The 24522-nt window shown below is 62.4% G+C and overlaps 1 protein-coding gene across 1 annotated transcript in view; it reads left to right on the plus strand.

Moving 5' to 3' along the window:
* Window positions 1–24245, plus strand: part of LHFPL4 (LHFPL tetraspan subfamily member 4) — a 38379-nt gene extending 14134 nt beyond the window's left edge. The window contains exons 2-4 of the mRNA XM_075917269.1: window positions 19108–19344; window positions 21756–21772; window positions 22843–24245. Of these exons, the coding sequence (XP_075773384.1) occupies window positions 19108–19344; window positions 21756–21772; window positions 22843–22851 (263 nt within the window). The 3' untranslated portion in view covers window positions 22852–24245. The remainder of the gene's footprint in view (window positions 1–19107; window positions 19345–21755; window positions 21773–22842) is intronic.
* The last annotated feature ends 277 nt before the right edge of the window (window positions 24246–24522 follow it).

Below are 24522 nucleotides of genomic sequence, written 5' to 3' on the forward strand. Positions count from 1 at the left end.
TACACACTGCCAGGGGGAGCTATGCACTGCCAGGGGGCTCTACACACTGCCAGGGGCCTCTACACACTGCCAGGGGAAGCTATGCACTGCCAAGGGGCTCTACACACTGCCAGGGGGAGCTATGTACTGCCAGGGGGCTCTGCGCACTGCCAGGGGGAGCTATGCACTGCCAGGGGGCTCTACACACTGCAGGGGAGGCTAGCCACTGCCAGGGGGCTTTGCACACTGCCAGGGGGAGCTATGCACCGCAGCAGGAGCTAGGCACTGCCAGAGGGCACTATGCACTGCCAGGGAGCGCCATGCACTGCCAGGGGGCGCTATGCACTGCCAGGGGGTGCTGTGAAGGCCAAAGATACAGCTGGGTTTCAGTAAAGAACTAGTGCCGCTCGAGGGCTACTCAACGTTGGAAGTCCTGGGGGTCAGTGACACTCACAGCACATGCTGAGGGCTGCAACTTAAGTGTGGTTGTGTATTCATGCAAATATGTAAGCAAATCTATGCAAATAGCTTCTTTCACACAGCCAGGCATGGATAGAAAGCTCAAGGCAAGGCTACACAACACGCAGGCCCCCTTTACGTCGGCTCTGCTGATAAAAGTCATATGCAACCCTGACCCCATTTCAGCACTGCCATGAGCAATGACACTCCAGGGATCGCGCTACTACCCGCAGCTCAGCAGCAGGCCGCTCTAGTGACGACTTTTTGGTTTTGGCTCCCACCCGCGGGCCGCACGTGGAGCCCCGAAGTGCAGCGCGGGCCGCAGACAAACAGGTCAGAGGCTGTGTGTTGAGTAGCCCTGTGCTGGGCTGCCAGGGGCTGCCAGGGGTGACCCCATGCTCCGGCTGCCGCTAGGTCTGGTTGCCAGCAGCAGGGACAGGACACTGGGGAGGACCATCCTGGCCATGGGCCCGTGAGGCAGCTGTCACGTAGGGCGGCCAGGTGTCCGGTATTTGCGCGCTCTGACACGTCAAAGATTTTTCTGGCTGCGCACTGGACGGAAGCCTGGCGGGCGGGGGAGCGGCTGGGAGTCCCAGCTGGGAGGCGGGGCCGTGAGTGCTGCCGGGTGCGCTCGGTTGAGTGTGAGGGAGAGGGGAAGCCTCCTCCTCGCTCCTGCGTCGCTGGGAGCCTGCGCGGGACGGGCAGTAAGTGCCCAGGTCAGTCCCGCTTCCCGGCCGGCCGGTTCTCCCCCACTTCCCCTCCTGATCTTCCCCGGCCACCCCCCTGCACCCCCCCAGCTCTGCTTCCTGCCGGCCCGTTCCTCTTCCTGATCTCCCCCAGCCAGCGCTGCTGCACCCCCCCAGCAGCTCTGCTTCCCGCTCCCCCTTCCTCCCGGCTCCCGATCCCCCCCAGCTGTGCTTCCAGCCTCCCCTTGCTCCCGGCCAGCCCTGCCCCCTCCCGGTCGGTCCCCCCTCCCCAGATATCCCACGGCCAGCTCCATTCTGCCTGACCGCCCCCACGACCAGCCCTGCTTCCCGTTGGCCCCCCCATCTCCCTCGGCCAGCCCTGTTGCCCCCCTCCCCTTAGCTGTTTCCAGCACTGCTCCCTTCCTGGCCGGTCCCCCCCACCGCCCCAATGAAGCGTGTCCGGTTTGTTTGTTTTGAAATGACTAGCTGGTAACCCCTAGCAGTGATCCAGGTTCTTGGAGGGGTTTTTTTGTTGTTGTTGCTCAACAACTTTGGTCCACCCCCCCCTTTTTTTCTTTCAACAACATTTTTTCCCATGTTTTTTTTTGGGGGGGGTTGGTATTTCTGGCAACCCCAGTCACCGGTGGGCACTCGGAGGGCCAGGCTGAGGCTCTGGCGGCAGGGCCTGGGCTGTCTTGCGTTTGGCCATCGTCCGGAAATGCAGGCGTGGAAGCTGCCCGGAGGGTTCCAGCTCGAGTCTCTGCCCCAGGGTGCAGGGGCAAAGTGAGTGACTCGCCCTTTGCTTTAGATGCAGCAGAGGGGGCGCTGGCACACGGAAGGTGACATGCAGGGGACAGAGCCTCGCTGAGCCGGGTTAAGCCTCCAGCGGCTGATCACGGGGCAGCAGTGGGGGAGGGTTTAAGGCGGCCCAGCCCCTGGCCCTCGGAGGAAGCCAGATGTAATGACAAGGAAAGACGCTATTAGCCCAGCCATCTGCCCTGCTCCCAGTCCCGGCTGCAGAGCCGGAGCTCTGCCCAAAGCCGCCTGTGGCGGTGCGTCGGGACCCCCGATCCCGCAGCAGCACGAGCAGCCTCCCCCGCCCGTAGAGCAGGGCTTATTGCTTCTGCACAGACGTGACGTGGCTACAGGGCTCAGGGCCAGGATGCCTCAGACCCTAGGGTGGGGCCCCTCGCCCCTGGGCCCCAGCTTAGCTTCTTCTCTCCATGCTTCCCCCACAGCAACTGCCTCCCTCCCGGCCCTGCCCCCCAGCCAGGTGCTGGTCTCCGCCCCCCTCCCCTTGTCTCTCCCTGGGCGGCTGGGCCTGGGTGTCTGGGTTAATCCACATGTGGGAGAGTCGGTGAGAATCTCCCCTCCCAGTGCAGGGACCCTGGGTCCCAGAGCAGACAGCCCCCCCTGCACCACAGTGCCTCTGCTCTACAGTGAGTCTCCCCTGCTGCCCCACCACCCGCGGCTGGCTCAGCGCCTGCTCCCACCGCTGTGTGGGCAGCAAGGTCCGGGCCACGGCCCTGACCCGCATTTGCAAAGACTGATGCTTCCCCACTGCTTGTCACCTGCCACTGCTGCTGTGGGCCTGGGGGGGCCCCCATCAGCTGGGCAGAGCCCCATGCAGGAGGAAGGCCCTGGGGGCAGCGGAGAGGCAAGTGAGCCAGGCCACTGGCAAGCTGGCTTGAGCTACAGCTGGGCTGGTGGGAGTCCACAGGCCTAGGGTTGCCAGATGGTTTAACCAAAAATACTTATCTATACCCCCCAAAAAAACCCACTGGGAAAAAATTCTGTTGAGAAAAAAAAAAAAAAAAGGACCCCGAGCGTTATTAAGTAATAAAAAAATAAATTACATTAAATTAAATTAAAAACAGCAGGGCCCCTTTAAGAAATGCTTTTGCGGCTTTTTGGCCCTAACAGGCTGCTGGCAGCCGCCCCCCATCTTGTCTCCCTGCTCCAGGCCAGACAGCGCCACTGTGGAGCCAGGGAAGCACCCGGGATGTTCGCCTCCTGCCCGGGAAAAAGATCAGAAAGTACCAGACATTGTAAGACACTGTAGGATGTTTCAGAACACTGCAGGACGTGGTGGGACGGTTCAGGACAGTTCAGGACACTGCAGGACTTGTGGGACGGTTCAGGACAGTTCAGGACACTGCAGGACTTGTGGGACGGTTCAGGACGGTTCAGGACACTGCAGGACGTGGTGGGACGGTTCAGGACAGTTCAGGACACTGCAGGACGTGGTGGGACGGTTCAGGACAGTTCAGGACACTGCAGGACTTGTAGGACGGTTCAGGACACTGCAGGACTTGTGGGACGGTTCAGGACGGTTCAGGACACTGCAGGACTTGTAGGACGGTTCAGGACAGTTCAGGACACTGCAGGACTTGTAGGACGGTTCAGGACACTGCAGGACTTGTGGGACGGTTCAGGACGGTTCAGGACACTGCAGGACTTGTAGGATGGTTCAGGACAGTTCAGGACAGTTCAGGACAGTGCAGGACTTGTAGGACGGTTCAGGACGGTTCAGGACACTGCAGGACTTGTAGGACGGTTCAGGACACTGCAGGACTTGTAGGACGGTTCAGGACAGTTCAGGACAGTTCAGGACACTGCAGGACTTGTAGGACGGTTCAGGACGGTTCAGGACACTGCAGGACTTGTAGGACGGTTCAGGACACTGCAGGACTTGTGGGACAGTTCAGGACGGTTCAGGACACTGCAGGACTTGTGGGACAGTTCAGGACGGTTCAGGACACTGCAGGACTTGTGGGACGGTTCAGGACGGTTCAGGACATTTCAGGACCTGTGGGACGGTTCAGGACGGTTCAGGACATTTCAGGTGTCTGGTATCCAGTGAATTTTTCTGAATTTTTCTACTGGACGGGAGGCGAAAATACCGGACTCCTGGCAGCCCCAGGCAGACCACTGGCTGGCCCCAGGAGGAGGGAAGGTGCTCCCAGAGACAGGCCGAGAAGGGGGCTTAGTCAGCTGGGTTGGCAGCGTCAGTGTCCCCCTCCGCAGTTTGCATATCGCCTGCCTGCGGCCGGAGCCGCGGGGCTCACACCGAGGGGCTGGTGCGTCGGTGTTGCCCACGGAGCAGGGACCAGGAATTCCTTGTGCTCGGAGGCCATGGCAGCAGCATAGGAGCAGCCGGCCATCGCCAGGCCTTGAGAATTCCCACCTGCCGCAGAACTGGAAGATACAGGATGGGCCCCTCCGGCCCTGGCTGCCCACTTAGCGTGGGCGTGGCCCAGTTTCCCGCTGGTCCATCAGGTTTGTTCCCAACCCCCAGGCCTGGCGCTCCGGGTTCTGGGCGGTTCTGCACTCGCATCCCCTCAGTGTCTGCCAGGAGCCAGCAAGCCGTGGCCGTGCGGGTGATGCCGCTAGACAGTATCCACCTCCCGTGGTCCGGCAAACTCTGCTTCGGCGCTGCCAGGCTCCGGGGGCGCCAGCCTTGGGCGGCTCAGCCTGTCGGCCCCGGAATAACTCTGGTCTCCTGGCATTGATCCCAATGGTGCTCCAAGCAGCCCCGCCGCTGATGGGCCCCCACAGGGCCTCGCCCCCCCCGGCTGGGTGCTGAGCAGCAGATCGTTCCGCAGCAGCATCTCCTGAGAGCCCCCAGCCCCGCTGGAGCGTGGGGCACACAGTCGCTTGGCCAGGCTCGCCCCCTGCTTCAGTGGGGCCCAGAAGTAGAGCCCAGAGCTGAAAGTGGGTCCCCACTAGGCACCCTTCCTAGCGGGCCCAGCCTGCCCGGCCCGGAGTAGGGGGAGGATGGCGCTGGGGCGTTCTGGGGGCAGAGCGTGGGCTCTGGGCCACGGCCCCCTTTTCCCACCCGTTGGCAGGCCTGCCCGGAGCCCCACGCCCCCTGGGATCCTTACCACGGGCCCTGTGCCCAGGGGCTCAACTGCCAGCCCCGGAGTCCTGCCCACCCGCCCCTCGGCCAGGGTCCCTGCCGCCCCGGGCTGGGGCAGAGGGGCGTGGAGAGGGGTGCGAGGGGGCGCAGCTGTGGCAGTGCCAGGAACTCAGCACTGCCTGTGGCTAGGAGGGTTGTGCACAGTCTCTGCCCCGCTGCCTGCCCACGACCCCTCCTAGCCCCACGAATGACCCTGTGACCCTGAGGTGGGGCCTGAGCCCTGACCCCCGGGATGGAGCAGAAGCCCGAGGACGTCAGCCCCGGGCGGTTGGTCTGTGGCCCTTGTCGATGGGGCTGGCCCCGCCCGGGCAGCTGCTGCGTGGGACCCACTGCAGGGAGCAGGCTCCGTGGGGCAGAGGGCCGGCCTGCACTCACCTCCGGGAGGGACTCTGACGCCGCGTTCGCCCTGTGGGCTGAGCTCGGAGCGCGGGCGCCCGAGCGCCACGGGGGTCGCCGAGGCAGGCGGAGCAGCCCTGGAGACGAGCAGCTGTCTGCCTCTCGTGGCGCGGCGACACCCTGCCGTGCTGGGCAGCGTGGAGAGCGGGGGCTCACCGTTTTGAGCAGAGCAAGAAGGGGACGACCTGGCAGTGGCAGGGCCGTGCTCAGGAGTGGTCTGGCAGTGCCCAGCCTCTGCCCCCATGGCAGGGAGGCGTTAGAGACGGGACGTCTAGTCCACGCCCAGGGAGATGGGCAGAGCTGCACACCCAGGAAGGGCCCTTCCGCTCTCTGTAACTGGCTGGGGAGACTTCTCTGCAGAAGAACGGCTCCTTTTCCACCCAGGCCCGTGTGCCCTGCAGGCTTGTGGGGTTCCCGTTTCGTGGCAGAGGGCATGGCTGGCGGTGGCTAGGGCCTGTGATGGCGTCGCTTGTATCGCTGGGTGCAGTGTTGGCAAGAGGGTTTATTGCAGGAGTGGGGGCTGCTGGCGAGTGTTTGCGCGGCTGGGGGTTGCCCGTAGGCGCGGGTCGGCTGGCCGCGGTGCGCTGGAGGGGGGCTGGAGGCTCTAGGGGATGACGGGGTGCTCTGTGCTTCACTCGTCTGGCTCAGACTCGGCCCAGGAAGAGACGAGCAGTGGTTACCATGGTTTCCGGCTGAGGCGCCGAGTGCCTGCTGCCGGACTCCCAGAGTGCTGGAAATGGCCAATGAACCCGGCTCCTGGGGGCGGCAGCGCAGGCTGTGGGGCGGGGGGGCAGGCACCCGGCCTGCCGCTGGGAGCTCTGCTCCAGAACCCAGCCGCCCGAGCGGGGCCAGCCCCCGCCCCCAGTGCCCGTCTCAGCAGAGGCTGAGGCCTCCATCAGCGCTGGGGGCCTGTGCGGCAGAGACCAGGCTCGCCCCACTGCCAGCGCAGAGCGTGTGCCCAGCGGCCCCTGCAGCCGCAGCGGGGACGCGTCCTGACCTGCCGGGGACAGAGCTGTGCTGCCGGGGCTCCCCCGGGCTGTCCAGCTCCAGCCAGTGTCCATGGGCCCTGGCACTGAGGGGTGCTATGGGCCAGAAGCTGTGGGGTCCCGGGCTGCCTCTGCATTTCAGAGAGGGGCTGAGTGTGGGGGGCACCGTCTGACGACAGCTGTGACCCCTGCTCTGTCCCCGTACAGCCGGCCGAGGGGGGGGGGCTTGGCTCTGGGGGGGCACCCCATGACAAGAGAGCTGTGACCCCTGCTCTGTCCCCGTACAGCCGGCCAAGGGGGGGGGGCTTGGCTCTGGGGGGGCACCCCATGACAAGGGAGCTGTGACCCCTGCTCTGTCCCTGTACAGCCGGCCGAGGGGGGGCTTGGCTCTGGGGGGCACCCCATGACAAGGGAGCTGTGACCCCTGCTCTGTCCCCATACAGCCGGCCGAGGGGGGGCTTGGCTCTGGGGGGGCACCCCATGACAAGGGAGCTGTGACCCCTGCTCTGTCCCCGTACAGCCGGCCGAGGGGGGGCTTGGCTCTGGGGGGCACCCCATGACAAGGGAGCTGTGACCCCTGCTCTGTCCCCGTACAGCCGGCCGAGGGGGGGCTTGGCTCTGGGGGGGCACCCCATGACAAGGGAGCTGTGACCCCTGCTCTGTCCCCGTACAGCCGGCCGAGGGGGGGCTTGGCTCTGGGGGGGCACCCCATGACAAGAGAGCTGTGACCCCTGCTCTGTCCCCGTACAGCCGGCCGAGGGGGGGCTTGGCTCTGGGGGGGCACCCCATGACAAGAGAGCTGTGACCCCTGCTCTGTCCCCGTACAGCCGGCCGAGGGGGGGGCTTGGCTCTGGGGGGCACCCCATGACAAGGGAGCTGTGACCCCTGCTCTGTCCCTGTACAGCCGGCCGAGGGGGGGCTTGGCTCTGGGGGGGCACCCCATGACAAGAGAGCTGTGACCCCTGCTCTGTCCCCATACAGCCGGCCGAGGGGGGGCTTGGCTCTGGGGGGGCACCCCATGACAAGGGAGCTGTGACCCCTGCTCTGTCCCCGTACAGCCGGCCGAGGGGGGGTTTGGCTCTGGGGGGGCACCCCATGACAAGAGAGCTGTGACCCCTGCTCTGTCCCCGTACAGCCGGCCGAGGGGGGGCTTGGCTCTGGGGGGGCACCCCATGACAAGAGAGCTGTGACCCCTGCTCTGTCCCCGTACAGCCGGCCGAGGGGGGGGCTTGGCTCTGGGGGGCACCCCATGACAAGGGAGCTGTGACCCCTGCTCTGTCCCTGTACAGCCGGCCGAGGGGGGGCTTGGCTCTGGGGGGGCACCCCATGACAAGGGAGCTGTGACCCCTGCTCTGTCCCCGTACAGCCGGCCGAGGGGGGGCTTGGCTCTGGGGGGGCACCCCATGACAAGGGAGCTGTGACCCCTGCTCTGTCCCCGTACAGCCGGCCGAGGGGGGGGGGCTTGGCTCTGGGGGGGCACCCCATGACAAGGGAGCTGTGACCCCTGCTCTGTCCCTGTACAGCCGGCCGAGGGGGGGCTTGGCTCTGGGGGGGCACCCCATGACAAGGGAGCTGTGACCCCTGCTCTGTCCCCGTACAGCCGGCCGAGGGGGGGGCTTGGCTCTGGGGGGGCACCCCATGACAAGAGAGCTGTGACCCCTGCTCTGTCCCCGTACAGCCGGCCGAGGGGGGGGCTTGGCTCTGGGGGGGCACCCCATGACAAGGGAGCTGTGACCCCTGCTCTGTCCCTGTACAGCCGGCCGAGGGGGGGGGGGCTTGGCTCTGGGGGGGCACCCCATGACAAGGGAGCTGTGACCCCTGCTCTGTCCCCGTACAGCCGGCCGAGGGGGGGGGGCTTGGCTCTGGGGGGGCACCCCATGACAAGGGAGCTGTGACCCCTGCTCTGTCCCTGTACAGCCGGCCGAGGGGGGGCTTGGCTCTGGGGGGGCACCCCATGACAAGGGAGCTGTGACCCCTGCTCTGTCCCCGTACAGCCGGCCGAGGGGGGGGCTTGGCTCTGGGGGGGCACCCCATGACAAGAGAGCTGTGACCCCTGCTCTGTCCCCGTACAGCCGGCCGAGGGGGGGGCTTGGCTCTGGGGGGGCACCCCATGACAAGGGAGCTGTGACCCCTGCTCTGTCCCTGTACAGCCGGCCGAGGGGGGGGGGGCTTGGCTCTGGGGGGGCACCCCATGACAAGGGAGCTGTGACCCCTGCTCTGTCCCCGTACAGCCGGCCGAGGGGGGGGGGGCTTGGCTCTGGGGGGGCACCCCATGACAAGGGAGCTGTGACCCCTGCTCTGTCCCCGTACAGCCGGCCGAGGGGGGGCTTGGCTCTGGGGGGGCACCCCATGACAAGGGAGCTGTGACCCCTGCTCTGTCCCCGTACAGCCGGCCGAGGGGGGGCTTGGCTCTGGGGGGGCACCCCATGACAAGAGAGCTGTGACCCCTGCTCTGTCCCTGTACAGCCGGCCGAGGGGGGGCTTGGCTCTGGGGGGGCACCCCATGACAAGAGAGCTGTGACCCCTGCTCTGTCCCCGTACAGCCGGCCGGGGGGGGGCTTGGCTCTGGGGGGCACCCCATGACAAGGGAGCTGTGACCCCTGCTCTGTCCCCGTACAGCCGGCCGAGGGGGGGGCTTGGCTCTGGGGGGCACCCCATGACAAGGGAGCTGTGACCCCTGCTCTGTCCCCATACAGCCGGCCGAGGGGGGGCTTGGCTCTGGGGGGGGCACCCCATGACAAGAGAGCTGTGACCCCTGCTCTGTCCCTGTACAGCCGGCCGAGGGGGGGCTTGGCTCTGGGGGGGCACCCCATGACAAGGGAGCTGTGACCCCTGCTCTGTCCCCGTACAGCCGGCCGAGGGGGGGCTTGGCTCTGGGGGGCACCCCATGACAAGAGAGCTGTGACCCCTGCTCTGTCCCCGTACAGCCGGCCGAGTGGGGGCTTGGCTCTGGGGGGCACCCCATGACAAGGGAGCTGTGACCCCTGCTCTGTCCCCGTACAGCCGGCCGAGGGGGGGCTTGGCTCTGGGGGGCACCCCATGACAAGGGAGCTGTGACCCCTGCTCTGTCCCTGTACAGCCGGCCGAGGGGGGGGCTTGGCTCTGGGGGGGCACCCCATGACAAGGGAGCTGTGACCCCTGCTCTGTCCCTGTACAGCCGGCCGAGGGGGGGCTTGGCTCTGGGGGGCACCCCATGACAAGGGAGCTGTGACCCCTGCTCTGTCCCCGTACAGCCGGCCGAGGGGGGGCTTGGCTCTGGGGGGGCACCCCATGACAAGAGAGCTGTGACCCCTGCTCTGTCCCTGTACAGCCGGCCGAGGGGGGGCTTGGCTCTGGGGGGCACCCCATGACAAGGGAGCTGTGACCCCTGCTCTGTCCCCGTACAGCCGGCCGAGGGGGGGCTTGGCTCTGGGGGGGCACCCCATGACAAGGGAGCTGTGACCCCTGCTCTGTCCCCGTACAGCCGGCCGAGGGGGGGCTTGGCTCTGGGGGGCACCCCATGACAAGGGAGCTGTGACCCCTGCTCTGTCCCTGTACAGCCGGCCGAGGGGGGGCTTGGCTCTGGGGGGGCACCCCATGACAAGGGAGCTGTGACCCCTGCTCTGTCCCCGTACAGCCGGCCGAGGGGGGGGCTTGGACCTGGGGGGGCACCCCATGACAAGAGAGCTGTGACCCCTGCTCTGTCCCCGTACAGCCGGCCGAGGGGGGGCTTGGCTCTGGGGGGGCACCCCATGACAAGAGAGCTGTGACCCCTGCTCTGTCCCCGTACAGCCGGCCGAGGGGGGGGCTTGGACCTGGGGGGGCACCCCATGACAAGAGAGCTGTGACCCCTGCTCTGTCCCTGTACAGCCGGCCGAGGGGGGGGCTTGGACCTGGGGGGGCACCCCATGACAAGAGAGCTGTGACCCCTGCTCTGTCCCCGTACAGCCGGCCGAGGGGGGGCTTGGCTCTGGGGGGCACCCCATGACAAGGGAGCTGTGACCCCTGCTCTGTCCCCGTACAGCCGGCCGAGGGGGGGCTTGGCTCTGGGGGGGCACCCCATGACAAGGGAGCTGTGACCCCTGCTCTGTCCCCGTACAGCCGGCCGAGGGGGGGGCTTGGACCTGGGGGGGCACCCCATGACAAGAGAGCTGTGACCCCTGCTCTGTCCCCGTACAGCCGGCCGAGGGGGGGCTTGGCTCTGGGGGGCACCCCATGACAAGGGAGCTGTGACCCCTGCTCTGTCCCCGTACAGCCGGCCGAGGGGGGGCTTGGCTCTGGGGGGGCACCCCATGACAAGGGAGCTGTGACCCCTGCTCTGTCCCCGTACAGCCGGCCGAGGGGGGGCTTGGCTCTGGGGGGGGCACCCCATGACAAGGGAGCTGTGACCCCTGCTCTGTCCCCGTACAGCCGGCCGAGGGGGGGCTTGGCTCTGGGGGGGCACCCCATGACAAGGGAGCTGTGACCCCTGCTCTGTCCCTGTACAGCCGGCTGAGGGGGGGCTTGGCTCTGGGGGGGCACCCCATGACAAGGGAGCTGTGACCCCTGCTCTGTCCCCGTACAGCCGGCCGAGGGGGGGCTTGGCTCTGGGGGGCACCCCATGACAAGGGAGCTGTGACCCCTGCTCTGTCCCCGTACAGCCGGCCGAGGGGGGGCTTGGCTCTGGGGGGCACCCCATGACAAGAGAGCTGTGACCCCTGCTCTGTCCCTGTACAGCCGGCCGAGGGGGGGGGGCTTGGCTCTGGGGGGGCACCCCATGACAAGGGAGCTGTGACCCCTGCTCTGTCCCCGTACAGCCGGCCGAGGGGGGGCTTGGCTCTGGGGGGCACCCCATGACAAGGGAGCTGTGACCCCTGCTCTGTCCCCGTACAGCCGGCCGAGGGGGGGCTTGGCTCTGGGGGGGCACCCCATGACAAGGGAGCTGTGACCCCTGCTCTGTCCCCGTACAGCCGGCCGAGGGGGGGGCTTGGCTCTGGGGGGCACCCCATGACAAGGGAGCTGTGACCCCTGCTCTGTCCCAGTACAGCCGGCCGAGGGGGGGCTTGGCTCTGGGGGGCACCCCATGACAAGGGAGCTGTGACCCCTGCTCTGTCCCCGTACAGCCGGCCGAGGGGGGGCTTGGCTCTGGGGGGCACCCCATGACAAGAGAGCTGTGACCCCTGCTCTGTCCCCGTACAGCCGGCCGAGGGGGGGGGCTTGGCTCTGGGGGGCACCCCATGACAAGGGAGCTGTGACCCCTGCTCTGTCCCCGTACAGCCGGCCGAGGGGGGGCTTGGCTCTGGGGGGCACCCCATGACAAGAGAGCTGTGACCCCTGCTCTGTCCCCGTACAGCCGGCCGAGGGGGGGGGGCTTGGCTCTGGGGGGCACCCCATGACAAGAGAGCTGTGACCCCTGCTCTGTCCCTGTACAGCCGGCCGAGGGGGGGCTTGGCTCTGGGGGGGCACCCCATGACAAGAGAGCTGTGACCCCTGCTCTGTCCCTGTACAGCCGGCCGAGGGGGGGCTTGGCTCTGGGGGGCACCCCATGACAAGGGAGCTGTGACCCCTGCTCACATCACACCAAACTGCTCAAGGGAGTTAAGGCCAAAACAGACTGAAGAGCTTCACAAAGATCTCCCCAAACTAAGTGATTGCGCAACAAAATGGCCAATGAAACGGAATGTGGCTAAATGTCAGGTAATGCACATTGGAAAACAGCATCCCAACTGTCCATACAATACGAGGGGTCATATGGCTACAGCTGCTCAAGAGAGATCTTGGGGTCATCGTGGCTAGTTCTCTGAAGACGTCCACGCAGTGCGCAGTGGCTGGCACAGAAGCAAACAGGATGTTCGGAATCATTAAAAAGGGGCTAGAGAATAAGACGGAGTATTTTAACACCTCTGTATAAAACCATGGGACGCCCACATCTAGAATACTGGGTACAGATGTGGTCCTCTCATCTCAAAAAAGAAATAAATATTGGCACTGGAAAAGGGTTACAAAAGTGCTGAGGGGTTTGGAACTGGTCCCATACGAAGAGAGATTAAAGCGACTGGGACTTTTCAGCTTGGAAAAGAGGAGACTGAGGGGGATGTGATAGAGGTCTGGAAAAGGGCAAGATGAGAAAGGCAAAGGCACAAAACGAGCTCAAACTAGCTACAGACAAAGGGAAACAAGAAGACATTCTCTAAATACATTAGAAGCAGGAGGAAGACTAAGGCTAGGGCAGGCCCATTGCCCAGCGAGGAGGAAGAAACAGTAACAGGACACTTGGAAATGGCAGAGATGCTTAATGGCTTCTTTGTTTTGGTCTTCACCAAGACGTCTGAAGGAACGCCTAACATAGTGAATGCGGGTGGGAAGGGGGGAGCTTTAGAAGATAAAATAAAAAAAGAACAAGTTAAAAATCACCTAGAAAAGTTAGATGTCAGCAAGTCACCAGGGCCTGATGAAATGCATCCTAGAACACTCAAGGAGCCGATAGAGGAGGTATCTGAGCCTTTAGCTATCATCTTTGGAAAATCATGGAAGACAGGAGAGATTCCAGAAGACTGGAAAAGGGCAAATCTAGTGCACATCTATAAAAAGGGAAATAAGAACAACCCAGGAAACTACAGACCGGTCAGTTTAACTCTGCGCCAGGGAAGATAATGGGAAAATAAATTAAGGAATTCTTCTGCAAACATCTGGAAGAAAATAAGGTGACAGGGAATAGCCAGCATGGATTTGTAAAGAACAAATCACCTCAAACCAATCTGATAGCTTTCTTTGATAGGATAACGAGTCTTGTGGATAAGGGAGAAGTGGTATAGCTAGACTTTAGTAAGGCATTTGATTCTTATCAATAAACTAGGCAAATACAACTTAGCTGGGGTTACTGTAAGGTGGGTGCATGACTGGCTGGATAACCATTCTCTGAGAGTAGTTGTTAATGGTTCACAATCCTGCTGGAAAGGTCTAACAAGTGGGGTTCAGATTTGGGACCAGTTCTGTTCAATATCTTCATCAACTATTTAGATATTAGCAGAGAGAGTACAATTATTACGTTTGCAGATGATACCAAGCTGGGAGGGGTTGTGACTGCTCTGGAGGACAGGGTCAGAATTCAAAATAATCTGGACAAATTGGAGAAATGGTCTGAGGTAAACAGGATGAAGTTTAATAAAGACAAATGCAAAGTGCTCCACTTAGGCAGGAACAATCCATGTCACACATTCACAGTGGGAAGCGACTGTCTAGGAAGGAGCACCGCGGAAAGGGATTTAGGGGGTCATAATGGACCACAATGTCAACAATGTGACACTGTTGCAAAGAAAGCAAACATGATTCTGGGACACAGTAACAGGTGTGTTGTGAGCAAGACAGGAGAAGTCATTCTTCCACTATGCTCTGCGCTGACTAGGCCTCAGTTGGAGAATTGTGTCCAGTTCTGGGCACCGCGTTTCAAGAAAGAGGTGGAGAAATTGGAGAGGGTCCAGAGAAGAGCATCAAGAACGATTAAAGGTCTAGAGAACATGACCTGTGAGGGAAGGCTGAAAGAATTGGGCTTGTTTTGTTTAGAAAAGAGAAGACTGAGGGGGGACATGATAGTGGTTTTCAAGTATCTAAAGGAGTGTCACAAGGAGGAGGGAGGAAGATTGTTCTCCTTGGCCTCTGAGGATAGAACAAGAAGCAAGGGGCTTAAACTGCAGCAAGGGAGGTTTAGGTTGGACATTAGGAAAAAGTTCCTACCTGTCAGGGTGGTCAAACACTGGAATAAATTGCCCAGGGAGGTTGTGGAATCCCCATCCGTGGAGATATTTAAGAGTAGGTTAGAGAAATGTCTATCAGGGATGGTCTAGACAGTATTGGGTCCTGCCGTGAGGTCCCTCTTGAGGTTCCTTCCAGTTCTAGTGTTCTATGAGTCTATGAAAAGCACATAGTCAACCTGTGGAACTCCTTGCCTGAGGAGGCTGTGAAGGCTAGGACTATAATAGAGTTTAAAAGAGAACTAGATAAATCCATGGAGGTTAAGTCCATTAATGGCTATTAGCCAGGCTGGGTAGGAATGGTGTCTCTAGCCTCTGTCAGTCAGAGGGTGGAGATGGATGGCAGGAGAGAGATCGCTGGATCATTCCCTGTTCGGTTCACTCCCTCCGGGGGAAGCTGGCATTGGCCAGTGTCGGCAGACAGGACACTGGGCTGGATGGACCTTTGCTCCGACCCTGTCTGGCCATTGTTCTGTTCTTATGAAAATCATGAGTGGTGTGGAGAAAGTGAATATGGGAAAGTTATTTATTATTCCCACAATATAAGAACTAGGGGCCAACAAATTAAATGAATGGGCAGCAGGTTTAAAACAAATACAAGGAAGTTTTTCTTCACTCAGCGCATAGTCAACCTGTGGAACTCCTCGCCAGAGGATGTGGTGAAGGCTAGAACTTTAACAGGGTTCAAAAAAGAGCGAGATAGATTCATAGAGGTTGGGTCCATTGATGGCTGTTAGCCAGGCTGGGGAGGAATGGTGTCCCTGGCCTCTGTTTGTCTGGAAGTGGGGGACGGGAGGGTTCATGTGAGGATTCTCTGTTCTGTTTTCTCCCTTGGGGGCACCTGGCATTGGCCACTGTCGGCCGACAAGACACTGGACTGGATGAACCGTTGGTTTGATCCAGTCTGGCCGCTTTTATGCTCTGTCCCTGTGCATCTGGCAAGGGGGTCTGGGGCAGCATGGGGCGAGCACAGAAGAGAGCTGTGACCTTCTCTGCCCCTGTGCAGCCAGCCGAGGGGGGGCTGGGGCCGGGGGGGTACCCTCCAGCCCTCTGAAGGTGGAGCAGGGCTTTGGTTCTTACACATGGTCTTCTGTGGCCTCTCAGGGTACTACTGGATGGCTTTAATACAGCCTGGGGTCTGGGTGCCTTCGAGACTGGCTGGGGGTGCGTTGTTCAGCCTAGAGACCAAGCCGGCCGGGGGGGGGGGCTGGGCTTCCAGCAGCTGTAGCGGGGGGAAAGCCCCCCAGCTCTATTGTGGACCAGAGGCAGGACTCAAAGTGGAGGGACAGGAATAATAGGAAGCACCAACCACACTCCTGGGCCGCACCACAGCTCCACCATACAGCTCCGGGCTAGGCCTGGGACGGAGCTCCAGAGCCCCATCGGGGTCCTTCCCTGCCCTTCGCAAGGGTCTGTCCCACTGGTGCCCACACAAATGTCTCTGTCCCTTCCACACTTTGGGGTCGCCCACCCGTACCCAGTTCCTAGGGCTCAGGGCAGAACTTCCTGCGGGTCGGCAGGATCTTTAGCCACTGAAAGAGCCTCACCCGGTAATATTCTTACCCTCTATTTATTGGCAATTCCCACGCGAGCAGAATACACTTGCTACGCACACAGTGTCGTGCTCACCAATCCGGGTACAGGCAGGCAGACGTCCCCTGCTGGCCAGGCAAGGGCAGTCTCTGGATCCAGCTGCTGCACATCACGGTCGTGCAGAGGAGTCCTGGCCGCTCTGGTCTTAGGCTGGTCTTGGAGGTGAGTCCTTCGTTTGCAGGGGGGCAGCCTGAGGGGACAGGACAGCCGTTTTCAGGTATCTGAAGGGTGTCACGGGGAGGAGGGAGGAAGATTGTTCCCCTTGGCCTCTGAGCACAGGACAGGCAGCAAGGGGCTGAAACTGCAGCCAGGGAGGTTTAGGTTGAACATTAGGAAAAAGTTCCTGCCTGTCAGGGGGCCAAACACTGGGATAAATGGCCCGGGGAGTTGTGGAATCCCCGTCTCTGGAGATATTGAAGAGCAGGTTGGATAAACGTCTATCAGGGATGGGGACGGTGCTTGGTCCTGCCATGGGGGCAGGGGCCTGGACTCAACTCTCGAGGGCCCTCCAGTCCTAGTGTTCTGTGCTTCTAGCTCCGTGTTGGCTGGCAGGCGGGAGGAGGCAGGGAAATGCTGCAGGGACCAGAAAGGCCTTGTTGGGTGGGGCTGTTCAGCCAGCCAGCACTGTGAGGAAAGCCGGTGGCCTGCTGTGACCAGGAAGCATATGGCTGCGGGTGGCAGAGGGAGGCTGTCTCGTGCTTGAGAGAAGAGAGGTGAATCGCTTTTCTCCTACGTCTGTTGGGGGCCACATCTGAGAGGGCTGTTTTCTCCTCAATTGGGGGCGTGGCCCCCGCTGATTTTTCAGTGGGTCAGTGCCCCCCAGCCCTAAAAGGGTTCCCAGCCCTTGCAGCGAGAGCTGAGTTTCAAAACAGTAACTGTGGCTGTTGCCGAACCCGGGGCATGGCTCTTAGAATGCTCTTACATTGTCCACACTGCCAGCCAGATCCATGGGCAGCTAGCGAGCCATGGGGCCCATTTATGAAGTCCAGCATAGACTCGGGAAATTGATTGCCGATTGCTCTCGTGTCGACTGTGGCACTCCACTGGAATGAGCAGCAGAGAGGAGGTGATGGGAGAGCATCTCCGGCAGACGCACCAAGCGCAGACACCACAGTGAGAAGATCTAAGTACGGTGCCTTCAACCACGCTGATGGCACATAACTTAGATTGTTCCAAGCAACCTACCTCTATAGGTCCCTCTAGGCTGGTCCACGTTGGGGGCAGAGCAAAGTGGCAAGGAGGATGGATAGTCCCTGGAATTACGTAAACCTTCTCCCCTGCAGGTCAGGGAGAGCGTCTCCATGTCACTAACTGCATAAACAGGGACTGGGGCTTCCCGTCTCACCACTAGCGCTGCTCTTGGTACTTTTATACCGTGTCCTCGATTGACATGTCCACCGAGAGCAAACTCCACTGCCTGGTGCCTGGCAGCTCTCACAGTGCTGACTTCCAGCCCCACAATGTCACGTGCCTTCCAAAAGTTCCCATGCACCACAGACACAGTGACCTTATCTTAGTGCATCACAGCTACTCCCTTATCGTATTGTGTCACAGCTTCACCGTTCTCTTAGGGTATGTCTACACTGCCACTGCTCGTGGAACGAGGAGTACCAGTAGTTCGGATTAGAGAGCCTAATCCGAACTACCTACTCCGTGCTGCGTGTAGCTGCGGGCACGGAGTCCGAACTACCAGGGCTTTAAAAATGGCGGCGCCCGGTAAGATGCAAATGAAGCCCGGGATATTTAAATCCCAGGCTTCATTTGCAACTTCGGTTGCCAACATTAACCACCCTAGTTCAAACTAGGGCAATAGTGTAGGCATACCCTTAGTGTGTCACAGCTACACCGTTCTCTTAGTGTGTCACAGCTACACCATTCTCTTAGTGTGTTGCAGCTACACCGTTACCTTAGTGTGACACAGCTACACTGTTCTCTTATCTTAGTACGTCACAACTACACTGTTATCCTAGTGTGTCACAGCTACACCATTCTCTTATCTTAGTGCGTCACAGCTACACCACTCTCTTATCTTAGTGCGTCACAACTACACTGTTATCCTAGTGTGTCACAGCTACACCATTCTCTTAACTTAGTGTCACAGCTACACCATTCTTTTATCTTAGTGCGTCACAACTACACTGTTATCCTAGTGCGTCACAGCTACACCGTTATCTTCTCTTAGCACATCACAGTGACATTGTTATCTTTCTCAGCTTCTCATTTCAAAGAATGAAATGAGGTCTGCTTAATATATTTTCATAAAGACAAGTTGGCTGGCATTATTTATATCCCTAGCCTTCCATTGTTCAGATAGAGAATTCATAGAATCACAGAACTGGAAGAGACCTCAGCAGGTCATCAAGTCCAGCCCCCTGCCCAAGGCAGAACCAATCCCAACTAAATCAACCCGGCCAGGGCTTTGTCAAGCTGAGACTTAAACACCTCAAGGGATGGAGACTCCACTACTTCCCTAGGGAACCCATTCCAGTGCTTCCCCACCCGCCTAGGGAGAGAATTTTTCCAAATCTCCAACCTGGACCTCTCCCACCACAACTTGAGACCATTGCTCCTTGTTCTGCCATCTGCCACCACTGAGAACAGCCTTTCTCCAGCCTCTTTGGAACCTCCCTTCAGGAAGTTGAAGGCTGCTCTCAAATCCCCCCTCACTCTTCGCTTCTGCAGACTAAACAGACCCAAGTCCCTCAGCCTCTCCTCGTAGGCCATGTGCTCCAGCCCCCCAATCATTTTGGTTGCCCTCCACTGGACCCTCTCCAATGCGTCCACATCCTTTCTGTAGTGGGGGGGCCCAGAACTGAACACAATACTCCAGATGTGGCCTCACCAGAGCTGAATAAAGGGGAGTAATCGCTGCTCTGGATCTGCTGGCAATGCTCCTCCTAATGCCCCCTAATATGCCATTAGCCTGCTTGGCTACAAGGGCCCCCTGTTGACTCATGTCCAGCTTCTCATCCACTGGAACCCCCAGGTCCTTTTCTGCAGAACTGCTACTTAGCCAGTCGGTCCCCAGCCTGTAACAATGTTTGGGATTCTTCCGTCCCGAGTGCAGGACTCTGCACTTGTCCTTGTTGAACCTCATCAGATTTCTTTTGGCCCAACCCTCTAATCTGTCCAGGTCACTCTGGACCCTAGTCCTGCCCTCCAGTGTATCTACCTCTCCCCTTAGTTTAGTGTCATCTGCAAACTTGCTGAGGGTGCAATCCATCCCCTCAATCCATCCCCTCCTCCAGGTCATTAATAAAGACATTGCACAAAAACTAGCTCTAGAACTGATCCTTGGGGCTTCCGTAGATGTTTGTGTGCCCTGCTGCGGAGCCGGCTGTTAGCAAACTGCTGTTCTCTCTCCCCCTGGTCCTGTCCAGCTCTCTGCCTGGTGCTGGGCTGCATGATCTTTCCGGATGGCTGGGACGCAGAGACGGTGCGGGACATGTGTGGGGAGAAGACAGGGAAGTATTCGCTGGGTGACTGCTCTGTGCGCTGGGCCTACATCCTCGCCATCATCGGCATCCTCAACGCCCTTATCCTCTCCTTCCTGGCCTTCGTCCTGGGCAACCGGCAGAACGACCTGCTGCACGAGGAGCTCAAGCCAGAGAACAAAGGTACCAGCTGCCCTGGCCCCACTCCTTCCACATCGGGACACAGCAAAGGCTTCCGGGCCCCCCAGGGAGCCCAGCGTTACCAGCTCCCGCCAGCCATGGGCCCCCAAAGAGCCGACACCTGCCACAGCCACAGCTCAGCTCCACGGGACGGGGTGCCAGCCAAACCATCCTGCATCTCGCGCTGGGTTTCCTGGAGACTGGCCCGGGTCTGCCCACAGCAGACGCTGCAAATAGGCCGTGGGGAGGCCACAGTGGCACGTGAGAGAGCTTCTGGCCAGCTGCAGCAGAGGCTCCCACGTGGCTCTGATGAGGTGGGGCCGGGGGCGTATTCCCATCCCCTGCACAGAGTCTCCCCCAGCCGGCCCTAGAGCCAGGCGCAGCTCCCTGGCGCTGGGCAGGGCTCGGGGGCAGCGGGAGGACGACAGTCACGGCTCAAAACAGGGCAAGGGGTGCGTCCGTCTGAGCACTGGGGAGCGGCCTCCCTGCATGGCAGCCTCTGGCCCGGCCCCACTGGACCCCAGCTGCACGGCCGTCCCGAGTCGTGGGCCCCGCCTGCGGCAGGAGAGCCAGCGGACCCGATGTGCGCCCAGGGAGGGGTCCCTCGTGCTGGCCAGACGCAGCCGGCGGTGTCCCCGCTGCTTTGGCTTGGCTGCGCTGCGGGGCTCCGAGCGGTGCCGTGTGGCCGGGACAGCAGCATGGCCAGGACAGCTCTGCAGAGCCAGGCAGCCTGTCTCCTCCTGTGGAGAGCAGCTGGGCCCAAGCGAGGCGCGATGGTCCCAGCACGTCCTGCTCCCAGGGCACCTGCTTCCTAGTGCCTCAGCCAGCAGCTGCTCCCTGCCAGGCGCAGGCCCCTCTGGCTCCTCCCCGCGCCGCTCTTGCCTTCTTGAGTCTGCCGGCCCACGGCTCCGCTGGACCATTGCCTCCGGAGGCAGCCCTGGGCAGCCGGCCTTGAGTGGAGCTGACAGGCTGCACAAGCCATCTCCTGGGTTCGCCCGCCAGTCCCATGGGCGTGGCTGGCCGGAGGCCTATGGTGGCTGAATTTGACACGGGCAGGGCCGGCCCTGGGGTGTGGATTTCTGCCCCAGCCCTTTTCCCAGCCCTGCTCTGCTCCTGTCCCTGCTGCACCCCCCTCCACCACTGACTCCTCCCCCGACTCACCTTCCTGAGTGCACGACTCGGGAGGCTACTGGGGGCCTGGTGGGGTGGCAGCAGGAGTCACCCCCCCACACTCACTGAGGAGCCGCTGCCAAGTTCCCAGCTGGGTTGCTCTGCTTTGGCTTGGCAGCAGGAAACTCAGGCCCTGGCCTAGCCTGCCCTGCTCTGCTCTGCTCCCCCGGCCCGGCCCATCGTGCGCCGCTCCCCCGGCCCGGCCTGTTCTGCTCCCCCGGCCCAGCCCATTGGGCTCCGCTCCCCCGGCCCGACCTGTTCCACTCCCCTGGCCCAGCCCATTGGGCTCCGCTCCCCCGGCCCGGCCTGTTCCACTCCCCTGGCCCGGCCCATCGTGCGCCGCTCCCCTGGCCCGGCCCATCGTGCGCCGCTCCCCCGGCCCGGCCCATCGGGCGCCGCTCCCCCGGCCCGGCCCATCGTGCGCTGCTCCCCCGGCCCGGCCCATCGGGCGCCGCTCCCCCGGCCTGTTCCACTCCCCTGGCCTGGCCCATTGGGCTCCGCTCCCCCGGCCCGGCCTGTTCCGCTTCCCCGGCCCGGCCCATCATGCTCTGCTCCCCCGGTGCAGCCCAGCCTGTTCCGCTCCCCCGGCCTGCATCAGACTAATATGCTTGTGCCCTGGCAGTGGCTGTGGTGGGCAAGTGCTGCAGCCAGGGAGTTATGGTGCCACGTCAGCAGGAGGGAGGGTGACCACGCAGCACGTAACCCCTGCACTAACCCCAGAGCGGGCTGTGATGGCGCGTTGGGGGTCCCCCGCCTCCTGCACCCCGAAATGGCACAAACAGACTGCACCAGCCGGTGGAATAGAGGAAGTTTATTGCCTCTCCAGGATACAGCACAGCACAGATGTAGTCTGGTCACAGAGCTGGGCTAGGATGCCTCAGGCCCCCTTGAGATGGGGGAGACTGGGCCCCTAAACTCCAGCCCCTTCCCCTAGGCTCTCCTCCATGCTCTCAGACAGAACTAACTAAATTCCCTTGCAGCCCTGCCCCCCAGCCAGGGCCGCATTCCACCTTCCTTTGTTCCTCTCCATGGGGGGTGTCTGGCCACTGGTTCAACAAGTTTGGCCTTACCTCTGCCTAGCGAGGTTTTCCCTGCTGGGTCTTGCTCCAGACAGCAGGGGTCACCACAGCCCAGCAAGTACCCCCACTACGTCACAGGGGCCAAGAAGACGTAGCTACGGAGTCACTGAGCACAGCCGCTGTGCGTCAGACTCACCCTAACGCTCTCTCTCCTTCTCTTCACAGATTTGGTTGGCACTGCGGTAAGTCGTGTGGCTGCAGCGTGGCCTGGTCCCATCCGGTGTGCGCGCCGCAGGGCAGGGAGGAGACGGGTGTCGGGCCTGGCCCTGTGCTACCGACCTCAGAGTCAGACCCCAAAGACATGGAGAGAGACCCCAACGCAGGAGCTTTAAGAGAGTCAAACAGCTCTCGAAGGCCCAGCTCCCTTCTGCCCTCCGGGGCTGGCGCGGGCTGCATGGGGCCTTCGGCAGCACTTTGCTTTCCCGTCGGTCAGGGGGTGGCGACTGTGGGACGAGAGGAAGGCCCAGGGTGTGTCCCATGCTCCTGCCGCGCTCAGCAGGGGAGCGGAGTGGCCACCTTCCCTCCCAGCTGCAGGGCAGAGGCCTGGTGTGCGACGAGGCCCAGGTGGCCAGGGCCTGGCCCTGCGTTGGGGTGTCCATGCTGCTGTCTGGGCCCGAGGCGAGGGAGGAGCAGGCTGGGAATGCAGCAGGCCTGGGGCAGGATGTGCGGGCACCGGAGGGTTGGACAGGAACAAGCTGCTGCCGACCCCTGGCCAGGGACTGCCCGGCAGTAGCAGCCCGTGCGACCCACCACCCCAGAATAGGTGGGAACAGCCCCGGCCGCCGCAGAGCAACCTCTCAGCGCCTTGCAGCTGCCCCACAGCGGCTCAGGCAGTGACTGGCACGGACGTGCCAGCAGAGACCCTCCTGACTGGCTACTCCCCGCGTCACGCCCGCCCTGGGCCAGGCATTTCTGGGTATCTCTGGGCGGCTCCTGGCCCCACGACCAAGAGCTCCCCACAGCTGCTCTGAGGGTCACTTCCCGCTGGCCAGGCCAGGAGCAGGATCCCCACAGAGGCCGCCACCCCGTGGGGGGCTGGGGCTCTAACGAGGTGCCGGGAACACAGGGACCGGCTCAGGGATGTGGTGTACACAGGCCCCCTTCACGGGGCGGGGCTGGGTCTGCAGGTGGGCGAGGAAGCTGGTCCCAGTGTCACCTGGCCCTGCTGCTTTGCCTACTCCTGTTGGCTGCTTGTTGCCTTGGGGGCGCGGGCGCAGGCGGGCGCGTGCTGATTGCCGTGTTCTCTCCACAGCGGATATGACGCAGAGACCCAGCAGCAGGCCCAGTGCTCACTGGCTCCAGGACCGGACGCTCGCTCTCTCCTGCCTTGTTTCTGCTGCCGCTGGCTCCATAAGATCAACATGCAGCCTCTCCGGAGCTCTGCCAGCCCTGCCCTGCGCCCTTCCCATGCCCCTCGCCGCCTTGGGCTGCCTCCCTCTGCCCGGGGGCGGGCGCTGGAGGGAGGTTGAGGCCAAGTGGTCCTGAGCCTGCATCCCGAGAGCCTGTGGCAAGGCCCCTCCCTCGGGAGAGCGCTGCCAGCTGAGTCGCCTCCAGCGCCCTTGTGCAGCGGGCGCCAACCCCAGCAGCCTCAGCCCCGTTCTGGGCAGCTCTGCTCGGAGAACCAGCCCGAGACTGGAGCCTTGATACTCGTATCTGCAGACGAGTCTTCTCTGCCCAGGGCCATGTGGCTCTGCCCGGGGACGCCAGCCGGCAGGAGGGTCACGTCTCTCCTCCAGCCTGGGGGTGCGGACTGGCTCATTCCCCATCCCAGCGTGTGGGGCCAGAGGACCTGCCCTGCCGGCTCCCCGCACGGCCCCTCGTCCCTCCCCTGCTGCTGGGTCTGTGCCCGGCCCTCCCCTCGCTGGGCCTGGCTCCGGCTGGTGCTTTATCTCCGTGGCGCTCTCCCAAGCCCAGCCTGGGGGCAGGGCCATGGGGGGGCTGCCCTGGTACTTCTTGTGTTGCAGGAGCGTCCCCCCAGGCTCCAGCTCCGGCTGGCAGGGGCAGGCCAATGTCCGAAGGGCCAGGAGAGGCCAATGCAGCAGGGACACCCCATGGCCAGAGAGAAAAGTCTTGTGCCGCCAGCCAGGGCCCCGCGTGGGGAACGAGCCCAGGCCGGATGGAGCACCCCCAGACTGAGCCAGCCCGCCCAGCAGGCGCAGCGTGAGCGCCCCAACCCCCCTCCCCGCGCCAGGGGCCGGCCTGCCCCGGCTAGGGCGCTGGCCAGTCAGCGTGTGGCTGGCTTGCTGTGTCTCCCAGCCCCATGGCCCAGGCCGGTGGCCCTGCAATGCAATGAAGCTCTGAGCCCCGAGCGCAGCCCCCACTGCCTGAGGGGCCGCCAGCCCAGGGCGCGCGAGCACGTGAGAGACGAGAGCGCGGGACTTGCCTGTGAGGTGGGGCGCAGAGCAAGAAGCTGGTGTTTCTCGGGGGCCTGGGCCGAGGGAGCTGGCGGCGCTGCAGGCGGGACTCCGGCGGGGGCTGCCTGGCTCAGCAGAGCGGGGGGCCGAAGAAGGAGGCAGATTCTGCAGGGGAAAGAAGAAAGTCAAGTTGCTGCTGCCAAAGGGCAGCCGCCGGGGACGCAGCTCTGGGCTGCCCGCACGGGGCGGTTCTGGCTGCCGGGCTGCGCGAAAGGAGGAAACAGCGACTTTGTAAATAGACCTGGAAGCCAAGGGAAACGTACCAAGACAGCCCTTCTGCTGGGCGCCCGCTACTCATGCACTGAACCGCTGGGACCTCCCTGACAGAGCCTGGGCCGCTGGGAGGGTGGCGAGCAGAAGAAAAACCAACGTAGCGGTGAATTTTCGGGCAGGAACAGCGCAGTCCTGACTGGCCGTGTCTCCCCTCCTCCACTGCCAGACCAACCCATAGCAAAACCCACAGCCAGCTAGCACAGGGCTTCGCAAATGCCCACTGCGTAGGCTCAGCTCGACGCTTC

The sequence above is a fragment of the Pelodiscus sinensis genome, chromosome 11, assembly GCF_052426305.1.
Source record: "Pelodiscus sinensis isolate ZL-2025 chromosome 11, ASM5242630v1, whole genome shotgun sequence".
Classification (NCBI taxonomy): domain Eukaryota; kingdom Metazoa; phylum Chordata; order Testudines; family Trionychidae; genus Pelodiscus; species Pelodiscus sinensis.